This window comes from Neopsephotus bourkii, unplaced genomic scaffold (assembly GCF_033783945.1).
Source record: "Neopsephotus bourkii isolate Nb327-2 ecotype Australia unplaced genomic scaffold, CSIRO-AGI_Nbou_v1 NB_1287, whole genome shotgun sequence".
Lineage (NCBI taxonomy): Eukaryota > Metazoa > Chordata > Aves > Psittaciformes > Psittacidae > Neopsephotus > Neopsephotus bourkii.
Window position 1 is genome coordinate 3,344,148 of NW_026901771.1, and position 15,342 is coordinate 3,359,489.

The 15,342-nt window shown below is 42.6% G+C and overlaps 2 protein-coding genes across 11 annotated transcripts in view; one reads left to right on the forward strand and one right to left on the reverse strand.

The window, feature by feature from the left end:
• Window positions 1-264: 264 nt before the first annotated feature.
• On the forward strand, window positions 265-6,162 carry GSTK1 (glutathione S-transferase kappa 1). Its single transcript, XM_061365492.1, has 8 exons — window positions 265-384; window positions 908-989; window positions 1,725-1,853; window positions 2,174-2,274; window positions 2,457-2,492; window positions 3,956-4,072; window positions 4,625-4,718; window positions 5,870-6,162. Exons 1-8 carry the CDS (start codon window positions 319-321, stop codon window positions 5,908-5,910), a joined length of 666 nt encoding a protein of 221 aa, XP_061221476.1. The 5' UTR covers window positions 265-318; the 3' UTR covers window positions 5,911-6,162.
• A 135-nt stretch (window positions 6,163-6,297) lies between these two features.
• Window positions 6,298-15,342, reverse strand: part of LOC133218729 (rap1 GTPase-activating protein 1-like) — a 41,644-nt gene continuing 32,599 nt past the window's right edge. For 8 of the 10 annotated variants that reach the window (XM_061365457.1, XM_061365456.1, XM_061365454.1 and 5 more), the window contains 5 exons: window positions 13,196-13,322; window positions 13,005-13,107; window positions 8,873-8,958; window positions 8,646-8,717; window positions 6,298-7,225 (listed from right to left, as the gene is read on the reverse strand). In XM_061365457.1, the coding sequence (XP_061221441.1) occupies window positions 8,694-8,717; window positions 8,873-8,958; window positions 13,005-13,107; window positions 13,196-13,322 (340 nt within the window). In that variant the 3' untranslated portion in view covers window positions 6,298-7,225; window positions 8,646-8,693. Of the gene's footprint in view, window positions 7,226-8,645; window positions 8,718-8,872; window positions 8,959-13,004; window positions 13,108-13,195; window positions 13,323-14,146; window positions 14,939-15,342 lie in introns of those variants that run through there. The other 2 variants (XM_061365459.1, XM_061365458.1) reach the window with 1 other exon arrangement.

The window sequence follows — 15,342 nt, forward strand, 5'->3', positions numbered from 1 at the left end:
GCCTCCTCTCCTCCTGCCTCGCCATGGAGAAGGGCACAGCCGTCAGCCGCGGCTCCGCATCCCTCCTCTTCCTCTCACGCCGCGCTTCAAAGGAGAGGCAGCAAATGGCACCTAAACCCGGGACCTGGCTCCAGCCACGCCAGCGGCACGGGGTAAGGGAGAGAGGCGGAGCTGAGCTGACGAACGGAGGCTGCTACCAACGGGAGCCGAAGGGCGCTCCGCCTCCACCGTCGCTCGCCCGCCCCGGAGGAGGTGCCGCTGCCGCTGGGGCGCCCTGGGTAGTGGCGCCCGGACGGGACGGGACGGGAAGGGGCAGTGATGGGGCGGACGCTGGTGGAGCTGTTTTACGATGTGGTCTCCCCTTACTCCTGGCTGGGGTTTGAGGTGAGGGCATGGTGGAGACGGAGGGGGGCCGTTCCCGAGAGCTTCGCCGTTCTCCCGCGGCCCGGCCCGGCCCTGCGAGCTGGGGCTGCTGCTGATTCCCCTTTGGGAGGCGGCTGAAGGGCAGCTTGCCCGGCCGGCTGCAGCGCTCTTCCCACCTTATGTTTAGGTTTTGGTTTAGTCTCACTCGTGAGGGGCATTTGGGTTTCTTCCCCTCGTGTCTCAGCCGAATGGCAGCACAGCCTGTGTGCATTTTGGAGTTTTGATGTTTAACAAGCGGAAGGATCCACTCATGGGTTAGATCTTTCCCTTATTTAGCGTTGCTTAGACTTGTATCGTTGTAACACAAACGCAGTCTTAGTTTCTCTGAGATCAGAACTCTCTAGCGGCATCTACAAAAGGCTTTAAAGACTATTACTGATACAATAGAAAAGGACTTATTTGCAGGATCTATTTGATGTCCTAGCTTATTTCCTAGCTGTGCATCTATTCTGACTTAATCCATCACTGCTTTTTTATGTTGCAGGTGCTCTGCCGGTACCAACACATCTGGAACATTGATCTGCGCTTTCGTCCAGCTTTCCTTGGGGGCATAATGCAAGCAACTGGTAGGCGATACAGGGAGATTAGCTCTGTAGGGAAATACCTTCTTCACTAGTACAATGCTAGTTGGGTAAGCTCTTAGTGAGGGCAGATTCTACGGAGACAGCTTTAAACTGAATTTTGGCACCAATAACAGAGTTGCAGAGCTCAGTAGTGACTGAGAAATCAGCCGCAAGGAATTCCACGCTGTTGCAACTACACAGCCACTGTTTGTGGCACATACAGTGTATGACAAAGTGCATCAGTTCTGAAACAGGATAATAATGATTTGATACGGAATGTTTTCCTAAAGGTTTTCTGTTGGCTTCACACCAGAATTAGTTTGTGGAACACTTGCAGTTTGTAATATACATAAAGGATCCAAGTATGGTACTAATGGCCTTATTAGTAATTAATGGCCCTGTTAGAAATTAATCACTGAGACAAATCATGAAATTAACAAGTCTCTGCATTTACCCATGCATTAATAGTTGTTTAGCTTAAAAGTCATCTGTCTGAATCAGTATACATCCCTGCCAGGGCATTTTTACCATGGTTTAAAACTGATTTTGCTAACTTAAAGGGTCTGTTTGTGCAAAACCAGTCTAAATCATGTTTAAATCTTAGCATTCTCTTTGGAAAAGCTGTGTGTGTTTCAGTAAGTCAATACGAAATTATGCTCTTCCTTATGCATGAGGTCTGATTTGTCCAGTTTTGGTTTTGTCCAGAAAAATCTCAACAGAACTATTTTCCTTTTGAAGGTAACAAGCCCCCAGCAATGTTGCCAAAGCGTGCAGAATACCTGCTGCAGGATGTGAAAAGGATGGCAAAATACTACCAAGTGCCTGTACACATTTCAGGAGATGACTTCAAACGTATACTTGGTACAGGTAAGTTAGAGTCTTAGCTTAGTTGGCATCTTTCAACTGTCAGCACTTCTGGTTCAGGCTCTTCCTAACAGTAAAGATGAATTCCTTGTCCACAGCCTCTTCCTGTATCTGTGAGCAGTGATTTGTAACCATAAGTTTATGGATAAATATGGTTATGAATAATATTAGCATGGAATATACTGTGAAACAACATAACCTTTACTGGGTGGGGACTGTTACAGAGAAAATCATAACTGCTCTTGGGTAGTACTTCTGCAGGCCGTTATCTATTGCTGATCTTGTGCCTTCAGTATGTTTCTTTGTCTCCCCACTAATCCCAGGCACTCTTGGAGCCATGCGCTTTATCACAGCCATTGATATGACACAACCACAATATGTGGAATCCTTATCTAGGGAGTTCTGGCTACGTTTTTGGTCACAGGTCAGTGTTTTATGAAGCCAACTTCCTGATCCATTCTCTGTCACCCTTCCCATCCCACTTTGTTCAAATGTGGAATTTGAGTAAGAGAAAGGAAATGTCTTTTAATGCAGTCAGGAAACTTGAAGTCCAGAGCTAAACTTTTGTTCTTAAGTACTGAATTACGTGTTTTATTCTTTTACCAGCGTGAAGATATCAGTCAGCCAGCAAGTATATTGGCTGTAAGTGTCTCCTTTTTGTTGGTGCTTCTGCGTCTCAGGTACAGATTCTTACTGGTGCTTGGATCAGTAATAGACATGAAGACAGCTTAGTCAAATGATCACTTGAGAAACTTCAGCTAGAAAAAAGTGGATTTCATTTCCTAGCAGCTCTGTTTGGAACGATTGGGTGGAGGGTCAGGCTTTGAATGACACACAGAACCACTGCTTGGTGGTCTGTGAGCATCCCTCTATGTTCAGCAACGCATGAACAAGGTAAGCATCTTGTTTGCTCATGTCAGTCTCCAATCACCCTTGCAGCAAGTACTAGACTTTGGTTCTGGAAATACAGCATTCAGAGGTGGGTGAAGCATCCCAACCCTTTCATCCAAGTCTGTATAGGTGAATTTATTTTACACATCAATTAGAAAAATGAAATGTTGTTTATTTTTACCATATTTATAGATGGTGTGTTTATAGACGGTATATTTATAAATGGTATATTTATAAACCATATTTGTGTGTTTCCTCAGTGTTTTTCACTTCTTTCTTTACTCAGCAGTAACTTCACATAAATTAGAATGTACAGTCTTTGAATCCTGCCCCAATCCACTTAAATACCCCTTCAGCCCTAAAATGGTGAGGACCAAATACTACATCTCTTTGTAAATGTTACAGTCTAAACACCGGGGCTGGAATTTGTTCTATTCCAGTGCTATACTTGTCTATTTCCTATTCAAGCAGAGTGAAAAAGAGCTGCTAATCTCCATGGGGAAGTAGGAGAAGGGAGAAGAAAATGTGGATGCTAAACAGAAAAGTGATGAAGAGAAAGAAATTCAAAGCCATTAACACCTGCATGTGCAATACTGTTAGCATTTATGTCACTCAGGTAGACAGCAGGAAGTTAACATTCATTTGTGGAATACTTGATTAAAATAGGTACTTGTAACTTCAAAGTTACCCAGTAAACACTGAACCTTTGCCTTTGGCCGCTTTATCTCATTCCTGTGTGGCAGAGGCACAGGGGAGGTTAAAAAGATACAGCAAGAATGCTAGCAACTCTTTAACCTCTGTGAGTTACGGTTGTATTTCATGCAGTATCACATGCAGATCCTATATAGCCGTACATTTTGTCTTGGCAGGCTTGTACAGTAAGATTTTCAGAAGAACACTTGTTTTTTATTATCTGATAAGTCATCAGATCAGAGGTTAAACTTTTTGTCCCTGTTTGGTAATTCCTGAAAGAAGGTGCAGCTTTGGGCTTGGAAGTTTAGAATAGCCCTACTGCTTTCTATCTAAGAGTTCATCAGTGAAGAATGAGTTGGGAACAGAGCAAGACAGTTGCACAGGAAGTACTTCAAGGGTATTTTGTAATGTTTCTGGTAATAGACCTTGGGTGACAATACTGAAGATTAAACTAACCAGACCATAGTAGGAGTTGGAACATTTAGTATGAGAATACTCTTAATTCTGTCATGTTTTCTCAGGCTGCCAAACAGGCTGGGCTATCTTCAGAGCTTGCCCAGAAAACACTTGAAATGATTTCATCCCCTGCAGTGAAGAACCGACTGAAAGAGACAACAGAGGAAGCAGTAAGATACGGGGTGAGATGCTTCCAATGCCAGCTGGCATCACAGCTGTGCATTCCTTTCCTATTAAGAATACTGGGAAGCAAGGAACAGTGAAGGTGATGATTAGAAAGCAGTATATAGACCATTGCCCTTAAGTGGTCTTTGCTTTTTTTTTTTGACCATGTGAAAGCTAACTCACTGTCATTGGTAATTTTTCTCATTGTCATCTGCAAAACCAAGGTTGAGCCATCCAGCTCATTCCAGCTGGACAGCAAGGATGGGGAGCTATAGGACCAGCACTAGGAGATACCATTTATTGCTACTTGACATAAAACTGTGGATTTGTCAGGCTGAGGTTTTTTGGTGGTGGTTTTCTTTTGCTCCTTCAAAAGGGGCACACAGGCTCTGGAGAGTCATCTTCTTTGTGATGGCTCCAATTAGGCTCATCTTTAAGAATGAAGAAGGTGAAAAGAAGGGGAAGCAAAATAAGTCAGTCATTGCTTTTTATTCCAGAGGCTTGATGATGTGTCTGCAAAACTTTCTGTCATTGTAACATTCTCTGTTTCATCTCCATGGTGTGAATAGGCATTTGGGATGCCTGCTGTTGTGGCACATTTTAATGGGGAACCTCATCTCTTTTTTGGCTCTGATCGTTTAGAGCTGCTAGGCAGTGTTATAGGTGAGTGTACCTTATAACATCAGTTTAATGTTTTCACCCTCTTTTAGTGAAGTAATACAGCTAAACAAAGCACTCTTAAGGTCTTTCAAATATTAAATAATGTTGGGTGTCCTTCTCATGGGATGAAACTGCTGACTGGAATGTATCTCAGTACAGTTAAGAGTGAACAAAGATGTAATCCTTTTCCAAATAAGAAGTTATTCGAATCCTCCATCCTCTCTCTGTATGTTTCAAGGCTTTCTGCTCCACATGCCATTCTCAAATTACTACCAAACCTCTTTAATTTTCAGATGTTCATATCTAACCTTTCAGTACTGGGCTAAGATTAAGACTATGGCTGACACTTAATGTTCCTTCTTAATAGAAGAACGTTACCACAGCTTCCTGGTCCATAATTTATAATCCCATAACTACACAACTTTCAAACAGATATTCCTATACTGACCATCTTTCTTTTCTTTTTTTCTATGCAAACTTCGGGTTTTTAAAGGTAACTGGCATAGGTTGTGATTAATAAAACTCAGTCACCTGCTTTTACATGAGTTAGAACACATTTGGATTTTGATCTCAAAACTTTTCACTTGAAAGGGTTTGTCACCAGAAAGAGTTATGCATATAAATTAGCTGTGATGCGTTTGGTTCAAGTCATAGGCTTAAACAGAAGGGAAGTTTTTCTATAATCCTATAAAAATACTCTTGTTGTAAAGGAGAGAGAGGAAGATGAATACCCAACACCCTCTACAGTAGTCACTAACCCTAATTGGAATGTTGTGGCCTGGTATCTGGCCTCAACTCTGAGGATTTCAACAGATTTTCCTTTTGTTTCTCTGACTCCCCAGCCTTCCACCCTTATTCTCTTCTTTACCCCCAGCCCCTCATAAACGGGAGTCCCTCATGCAGAGTGCCCCAGACATGCAAAAATCTGTGTGACAGAGGATAATAGTTCTCCTGTACAGCTTCAGTTGTGACTAGACAGTGACAGATGTATGGAGCTGGCTGAAGCGTGCCAGACAGGATACAAATCTGCATTTCATCAGCAGTAGATACCCTTCAGAAGAGAAGCAGGAACAGTCATCCTAGTGCAGAAATGTGACTGACCGATCACATAACATGCATTTAACTTTCTTTTTTCATGCTGGTTTGTCTTGCAGGTGAAAAATGGCTGGGACCAGTTCCAAGCCCAAAGATGTGAAAAGTCCTGGGGAAACATATAAGAATTAAAATGTATCTGTACATGGTCAGTCCTCAGTGATTATGTGAACGTATCCAATTTTATGGAGAGATGGCTTTCTCATCCTTCACAGCTAACTTTATAGCTCATTCTGTTCTCTAATTATGATGAATTTCAAGGTTTGCCAGTATGGTGAGGTCTTTGCTAATGAAAATGTGCTTATTTTCTTTCAATAGCTTAATGATTAACATTAAAGATTAAACATTTAACTTACTGGTGATTAAACGTTTTTTCTTTCCTAATCTTTCTCCTACCCAAAAAGCACAGGGATTAAATTGTTATGGGACTGTGATCTCTGGATTTCACATACCTTCCTGCTTGTCCTTTATAAACACACATACACACAGCTTAAGAGAAGTTGGCCACATTCTCCTTTTATTTTAAGTCCAAGGTACTACATAGACACTAGAAGCACAGGACGAGGTATTCACACTTGCCTTTTACTCTGCAGCGTGGCAGTTAAGGGGACACAAGAGAGAAGAGTGGAAGGAAGACACAGGGACAATTCAAGCCCAGTGAAAAATCTAGGGAACCAGTCAAGTATCTCAGAAGGAACTGTGCCCCTCCTGGACAGTATTTTATATACCTTGCTCTGTGGTGACTGACATTTGAGAAGACCATCATACAAATGCTTTCTTGGGAACTAACCCCAGACCCTGCAGGGGTCTTAAATTAATGCTGTTCTTACAGTAATGTCTTTGGAGGACAGTGGTACATACCCTGTGAATTTAACTGGTAACTGAACCAGACTGTGTTTTGCTTCCTCAAGGGTGCTCTAATTGCTGACCATGCAAAGGTGGTTTGGATATGGCTACGTATGACTTCCCATCATATATTCTGCAGAGATAAAGACAGGCAACGAATAACATTTAAGAAATTTCACACTGAAATAGTTTGAACCTGGCCCTATATTGGCTGCATTGGAATGACACATTTGAATATTGATTTCTCAGTGATTCCTGGCTGTCTCAGACACACCACTGAAGGAAGCAGAAGAACTAGAAGCAGCTGGAATTCCGTTTTTTGTTGCTTTCTGAAATTTAAGTAAAGCGCGTTCACATTTGTTCACGTAAACAGCAAAGCCTGGAGCAAAGCATCAGGAAAAAGAAACCTGTATCCTTCATGTTCTTACACCTGTAAGTGTTGTGGTAGTATCGTGTTCCCCCACAATTTTTCCTTCTTGCACCTCTTTCAGCTCTTCAGGAAATATCCTGTCAGTTGAGAACTTCTTCCTCCTTTCCACCAGTGCACCCACTAGTCTTTGGGCAAATCCTGCCTGGAATTTAAGGAGATCTTTGTGAGATATAAAAGGCTACATTCCTTTAGGAGTCAGAATGATAAAGAAGTTATGTAGGTGGATGTCACAGGTTTCTTTCAGTCCCTTGAAGCCACATTGAAGAAATTTACCATTTCCCCCTTTGAAATTTGCTGGTCTCCAACCTGTGCTACCAAACTGATTCTGAGGTTGTGATAAAAATGGAAGGACTGAAACATTACTTTAGGCAAAGTCACCCCATTGGCCCAGGGCCACTGCCAGAAGAAATTCTGTCTCGGAAGTGGGTGAAATGTATTTTTTGTGGAGGTAACAAGCTCTGGTAGGAAGGTGGGAGGAATGCAAGGAACATCTTGAAGTCATTTCATGGTGAAAGCCAGGGTTTCATGAAACTTTGTCCTTTCAACCAGCTTGACTGAAAAAAAACCCAGCCTTTGTGACAGAACATTGTTGATTGGCAGATGGACCAAATGAAATGGATCTTACAGACTACTATATATTTAAACCTCATAGCGGTCTTCCAGTATCTGAAGAGGGCCTGTAAGGATGCTGGGGAGGGACTCTGCATTAGGAACTGTAGTGATAGGGCAAGGGGTAACGGGTTCAAACTTAAACAGGGGAAGTTTAGGTTGGATATAAGGAGGAAGTTCTTTACTGTAAGGGTGGTGAGGCACTGGAATGGGTTGCCCAGGAAAGCTGTGAATGCTCCATCCCTGGTGGTGTTCAAGGCCAGGTTGGACAGAGCCTTGGGTGACGTGGTTTAGTGTGAGGTGTCCCTGCCCATGGCAGGGGGTTGGAACTTGATGATCTTAAGGTCCTTTCCAACCCTAACTATTCTGTGATTCTGTGATTTCCCAGAATGATTTTAAAGGCCCTTAGACCTACCTGAAATCAGTGGAAAGGAACTGCTCAATACCATAGGTACTAAAATAGTACTTAAACAATAGTGAGGTAAGGAAGATTCAAACTCGGGCTTTTCCTTACATTGTTTATTGCCTGTCCCACTAACGCTAGGCTGAAAGCAAACAAGCAAACGTAGAGTAGGCAGAAAGTCACAAAATGAGCAAAAGAAAGTGGTTCTGTGTATAATGAAACCACAGGAAGCAGAAGATATGTGCAAAGAAAGCTAGACTGCATCTGAGCAAAGGAAAACGGACAATGAAAGAAGAAAAGGAAAAGAGATTAAGGCAGAGAGGTGTCTCAATGCAAAATGCTGTCTCTAACAGGGAGCAGGCAACCAAGAAGGGCAGAGCTTAGGTGGATTAAACAGGCCAGAGTTGGCTGGCCATGGAAGAGACTTTGGGGAAGGTTTTCTGTGTGGCTGCACAGTATTTGCTCTGCTCTTTCTGTGAGGTCAGAGGCAGCCCAAGGGCCTGCCTCCATCCTGAACCATGGGCTTGCAGCACTTCTCCATGTCCATTACCTGTGCTCCTCACCCAGTGTGCACCAACACCGTCCTCCAGCGCTGACCTCACACGCAGCACAAAATGGAAGCCTGCAGAACAAGGCAGTTCTTTAACCTTCCTCTGCAATCATCTTCTTGTCCTTTCAACCCTCAGCAAAGCAAAGCCTCCTAAATCAGGTTTCTCTCCTTTCTCCCATCCTTACCTCTGTGCAAGTGAGAAGGAAATGTTTTATTAAAGCACTTACTGGATTATGGTGATGAGCATCTGCTTTACTGTCTCTTCCTTTTCCAGTGGAGCCAGCAACACTGCTGGAAGGAAGCAGCCTGCTTCCTAGAAGGGAACCAAGCACAGAACAATAAATAATCAAGAGAGGATCCAGGAGGTGCACACATAGTTAGTTTTACCCAAAATTTCCACAGATCTGTGGATTATGCACATGTAGGAGTGAAAGGAATGTATCTACATCTAACTTGACTGATGTTACCTTGACCTACTCATCATTTCAGTTTGCAGCACAAGGAAAATTACTACTTGGCTTTCATATTATTAAAAAGAGAAATAGAAACCACTGGCCGTTGAAGTCCGTGTTTCAGTGCCGTAGCTGTTCTGGCTCTAGCTTCTTACCTAAATAAGCTATATCTAATGAGTAATGAAGGCATTATCCACCTCCCAAATGTTTCCACCAGACCCCATTTTCAGTTTGTGCAACACAAAAATCAGTTTAAACTAATACAGCAGGTTCCAGCAGTTTACAGTGTCATGCAGTCAGGCTAAGAAATGCCAGTGAATACATCTGTGTCCTTACCCTTACAAATACACTTCAGGAAGCAGTGTCTAATCATTCTGTGTTTCCCCTCCTTCCTTCCCACGTTTGATCTCAGGGTTTAAGGAATTTGCCTATCACCACGTATTAACATCATGGCAAAACCAGGGATGAAATGCTTTGCAAAATTCACACACGTAAACCATAGTTCTGCTTTCATCTATTCACCATACACATTTCACAAGAAATGAGTATGGTGTCTTTTAATGTAACAGCCCTCTTTCTTACACCAGCCTAATTTATCGGTAGGTAACCCTCCATCCTATGCACTAAGGATGGTTTACAATTATTAAATATAATCATTTCATAAACAGTAGAGTTTCTGGCATTTAATGCATAGCTGTATTGCAACTGTAAATGTGTTGTAACTATTTGCTTTGAATCAGAGGAAGACGGAGAGTTCAAACTAAGGAGTTGGTGTCAGTGTGGCAGAAGGAGCAGATGAGTTACTTTGCTGCATACCCATACACTGCTCCATCAGGTGGGTTAAGAAAGCTGTAAAATTCAGCTAATGAGGGATTTCTGCAATAAGATGGCAAGCCAAGATGTTCTTCACAGGAACATTTGTTCTTTTTGACCTGTACATGATCGTATCAGTATTTGCTAGGGAATGGATGAGATGCAACTGTGTTACAGCAGTTTCTCAAAGATGGACTATTCCCTTTCCCAGTTTCGTGATGTAATTTAAAACTCTGTCATTTAAAACCAAAACTGGTACATCACTGTCATTTGTTGCTAAGCAGTGGCTTTAAACAACAGGAATTTGTAATACCAGGGTTCTTCTCCATTTTGTGTATAACCCAGCTCCAGTACTTTGAGATTTAATTATGATATATGTTTGTAGGTAGTGACTAATAGTCAAAGTAACTTACAAACACATTTAAAACAACTGTGCATATTAACTAATCCAGAAGTGTCTTAAAGAAAGTGTTAAGGTGGGTTATAGCTGAATTTATACTCTGGCCTTGAGGCCAAGGGATAGGCCACCTCTGCCTCACGTGATACACGGTGGCACATGAGACATGTTGGTGCTTTAAAGCAACTCAGAAAACAGCAGTTTTGGCAGCAGCAGTTCTCTATGTCTTTATCTAGCACTTTTCTACTGGAGAGTACATTGAGCCAGCAGCTTTTTCCCTAGGTGGCAAGCTGGGAGCGCAGAGCAGGCTGGGACCTGTCCTATCAATCTTACACTTGGATCTCAATCTGAACTTTCATAGCTCAGCTACAGCTCAAGCATCCAGTGGGATTTTCTGTTTAACAAAGAATGCAGGAAGAAAACTGTTGAACAAGTGTGTAGAGGGGCAAAAGGAGAGAGAACAGCAGCCACTATAATAAAAGTTTATAGTGGATCAGTTCCACCTGGCCTTACATGACACCGGTAGATGGGAGTAGTAAATGGATTTGTGAAAAGATCACACATGGATTAAACTATGGGCCAGGCATACAGCACTCTTAAACATAGCACTGCATTATGTCTGATTGGGAGTGCTCTTGGAAAAAATGGAGGGCAAGGGGAATTGCAGTTACCCAAAAGGTCAAAAGGAATGTGAAATCTTTTACTTGTTGACAATAACCTCAAGCAGAACAAATCAGTTTGCTTTTACACTTATTTTCTGCTCCTGTTAGTATTTCTCATGACAAGTAAGCACAACCTAGTAGTTCACTTTTGATGGGGAACTATCACACCTGCCACTAAGACTACAGGCATGAATGTAGCTCAAACGTTTGTGAGGGGGGCTGTGGCCTCCTCAAGACAGTCCCAGACCTGTGGAAATGGCAGGCTGCACAGTGCCACGGTGATACGGTGAAAATCCTCATGCCACCAGGCACAAAGGAGATACTGCCTTTATGGTGTCATTTTCAGACCCTTTCAAAGAGGCACAGTTTCATCATGTTGGACCTCCTGGCTTTATAGTGTTTATTTATCACTCTGAGCTGATGACACTAAACTTGAAAGCCTTGAACACAAGGATCTACAGAAGCTCATTCCCAGCTTCTGGCTCTTAATAGCAGCTCATTCGCTCTCTCCTGCTGTGAAGGTTCCCTACATGCTCCTTTTCCATATCACCACATTTAACACCATTATGTCTTTCCCTCAGGACAGGCAGGCCCTGCATGCAGCACACTACTTCCTAATTCTAGCATAACGCATGGCTCTCTTCTTCCTCTCCATGATCAGTAGCTCCATTTGTTTATCCTTTCCTTCCAGTTTCAATTATCATCTTTTTGGGTTCTCTTGTGCATCTAAACAATCATGCTGTGAGTTGTTCTGCAGGAGTGGAAAAATGTTACAGAACATCTCACAGAGCACAGGTCTCTGCAGGACATCTCGCAGTAGCACAGTTCCATTGCCTTCGCTAAGATATAGGCAATTTTAAGCAGTGACCTGATGTCTGCTCTTGATGTCTCATACAGGGCTACTGCAGAAATGGAGAGACCTAACTCTGCCTTCAAAGTAGCCTGGCTCTGCTTTCTGACCCTTGTAATCTTTTTCAACAATCTGTTTTCACATAATTCCTATAAAGATTTCACTGTTCCTTCCAACCAAGTCTCTTCCTTGCCCTCTACATAACCCCTAGTATCTCTTACTATCTACATAATCCCTAGTATCTTTTACCATCTACATAATCCCTAGTATCTCTTACCACCTACATAATCCCTAGTATTTCTTACCATCTACATAATCCCTTGCCATCTCAACCTGTTCTTATTCCAGAATCCTTCACCAAGAAACATGGAGTTGTGCCTTCCACAATCTCAAAAAAGCTTAGTCATTTCAATGATACTTTCCCAGAATCTTGCACAGTCCCTTCAGTCTAATTCTCAGAAACAGACCGAAACCGATGTAAATTTTCCATCGTTTTAGCTTTAGGCTGATGCTCAACAAGAAATGCTTCAATCCAAACCAGTTCATTTTAACAAAGTGAAACAACTGTAAACAGGGGCTGAGATCAGGGCAGCTGATACAACCCCAACAACAGATGCTGCAGTAGTTCTGCCTGCCATAGGACTAAAGAGAACTTGTAATGGCTACAATCATCTCTGCATTCTGAATGAATCCAAGCTGACTTTAATCAACTACAAAATTTAATCAAGTACTACATTAAGAGCCCAGCTTCATCAGTCAAATAGCTCAGAGTAGGTTAGCTACCCGATTACCCACCTTCTCAGAAGCACAGTGCTTTGCTCAGGAAGTACTCTTTCTGTAATTCCCATATCTAAACGATCTGGTTTATAAAGAGACATGGGCACTGCATTCAAAAAAGCAACCACCGAAATACATGCTCTCCAAAGCAACACAAACACATTAATTATTTGCAATTTAACTTCTACAGTGTATACAGCAATATTTATTCATGCTACTGAAACACACTTCCCCTCCTATTCTCTCTCCATTAAAGTTTACATGCTGTCTTCTCTCCTCATTACTAGTGCCTATCATCTACCTATGCTTCTCAGGTCTTAAGTATAGCATACAAAAGACATGGCTCAACCTCTGCTGTGCCTCCAGAAGCTCAAGTAGAGGATTTTTCCTTTTTTCTTTCTTTTTTACCTGGTGAGCTGGAAGTACTGGGTGTGCAGTCACTGTCATCCAGCCATACGCTGTGAACCACTGAATCCTGTTTTGGAGGGCCCTCAAGAGAGCACATCAGCTCCTGGAGAGGGCAAAGAAGATGTATTTTGATAATGCACTTGGTAAAATCAGGGAGGGTAGCCTCTGTTTGTTAGAGATCATACACCCACCCTGTCATTCTCCTCTTCCTCAGATGTTTCATTTTCTCTCAAACCACTACAACAACTGCTTACACTGGATGAAGAACGTGACAACGGCTGCATCACACAGTATCCTGAAGTCTGACTCCTGAGCATTCTGTGAAATGCAAGCATTCAACATCGTCATGTTTATTGTTACACACAGGCTTGCACTTCTTGTGACATATTTTATTATACAGCAGTCAGAAACAGAAGAAACTCTCCATCCACAGCTAGTTTTTCCACCTAGAAAGAGAATTCAGATCAACTGGCTTGCATTCCTTCATTTCCAGTGGCTACTTCATTTAGTAGAAACACCACTTCTTACTTCCATTCTGGATAACTGTATGACCTAAAAGTCTTCATGCAGAGTTGAACCACCTGAATTTAAGCACTGTTTACCTGTAGACATTCACTGAAGCCAACACATGCCTTCATTTTGGAGAGCAGAGATTTTAGGAGCCTAAATAAAACATGATGAGGTGTTAAACTGCGTATAAAGGGAAGGTGCTACTCAGCCTAAGGCCACCCATTCCCACAGCCACTCTCAGCCCATCATATCTGGTCTTAAGTGAAATTCCAGACAGTACAAAGGGACTGTAAGGGCATATTTTTCATATCATGGAGCTTATAAACTGTCACCACCGTGTTTCTGGACACTGAGGTAGTCTGGTGCATGTTCCATATCTGCCAAGAAAGACCCTTAAGGTCAGCTTCTCACAGCTCAGAATTTGGGATCCACTGCTTGTAGTCATCTTGGAGAATGAGCAGTTCATGAGGCTGATACGCTTACATGGTGGAAGGTGCACTGTGCATGTAAGCCTGGCATTTATGACAGAATATTCACTGCCTGCACAAGAAACCAGCTAATAAGAGAGATGAAGTGCTCAAAAATGTTAAGAAACCCCAAAAAGCTAAAAGAGGCAAGAAAGATAAGACACCTTTAACATACTAAATATATTTATTCCTTCAGAAACACTGCAAAATATGGCCAGTCTGACCTACAAGCAGTAATGAAACCTAAAGTCCCAGGCATATTACATGCCAGCATGCAACAGGGAGAACAGTGAAGACTGGGCCAATACAGGCCAAGATATTTCCTCAGGAGATTAGGAAACATATTTTGGAGGAAATGAAGATCAACATGCTTCTCCCTTGGCAGAACAAATCAATAACATGAATTTAAATGAACTGGGACTTAGATTTCCACAAAGTATCTCCTTATCAGCATCCTTCCTCAGCAGGTTTCTCCAGCCTCGTTCTCTGCACTGCACTTCCTGACCTATGTCATCAAAAAGCACTAGAAACAGATGGAAACACGTTCATCTCCTCTTGCCTTCTGTGGGCCAAGATGTTCTGTTCTCACTCATGTGAGGGGAGGGGAACAGAAGGGGAGGCACTCAAGGTGGCCTCCTTTCCCCATCATTAGTAGAGGCTGGTTCAGTGGCTGCTGACTGGGCAATAGGAAGGGCACAGAGCCATAATGCTCCAATAGGAGCTATCTGTCCATCTCCCTTTCCCAGGATTCCTGCTCCAGGAACTGCCAGTGGAGCGTTACTTGATGCCACTTGGTCTCTCCACAGTCCTTGAGGTCCTCTAAGTAAGTTCATGCTCCTCTTAGCCCGGACTCTCATTTCACCCCAAAAGTCTTGCCAGTATCTTCAGTGAGGCAATCAATGACTGAGTAGCATCCGGTCCACTCCTGATTGGCTTGATGTCCCCACTCAGATGTGTCTGAGGAGGGAAAACACACACACAAAAAAACCCATGTACTTTTCCTAGGACATGAACACACACAGTACAGTGCTTGAGTTTTTGAGATGCAACCCTAAAAGCCATCTGCTCCTGAGGAGTTTTGCTACCTGGTTACACAGGCTGGGTTCATTCTTTTGAGTCTGTCCATGGGAAAAAAGATTATTTGGAAAGCTATGTGAACAGGAGAGCAGAAAACCTAAGGACAATTGTCCCTGCATGTAGGAGAGAAGACACTGTTAGCCCAAGTGAATGATGAGGTTTCATGGATTTTGGGCTGATCGCTGCAGAAGGGTGTGTTGAAAACCAGCATGCAAGAATAGGAAAAGTAAATGCTGGTTTGTCTCTACTATAAAGGGATAAATCTATTATTTATGCATTCCCCT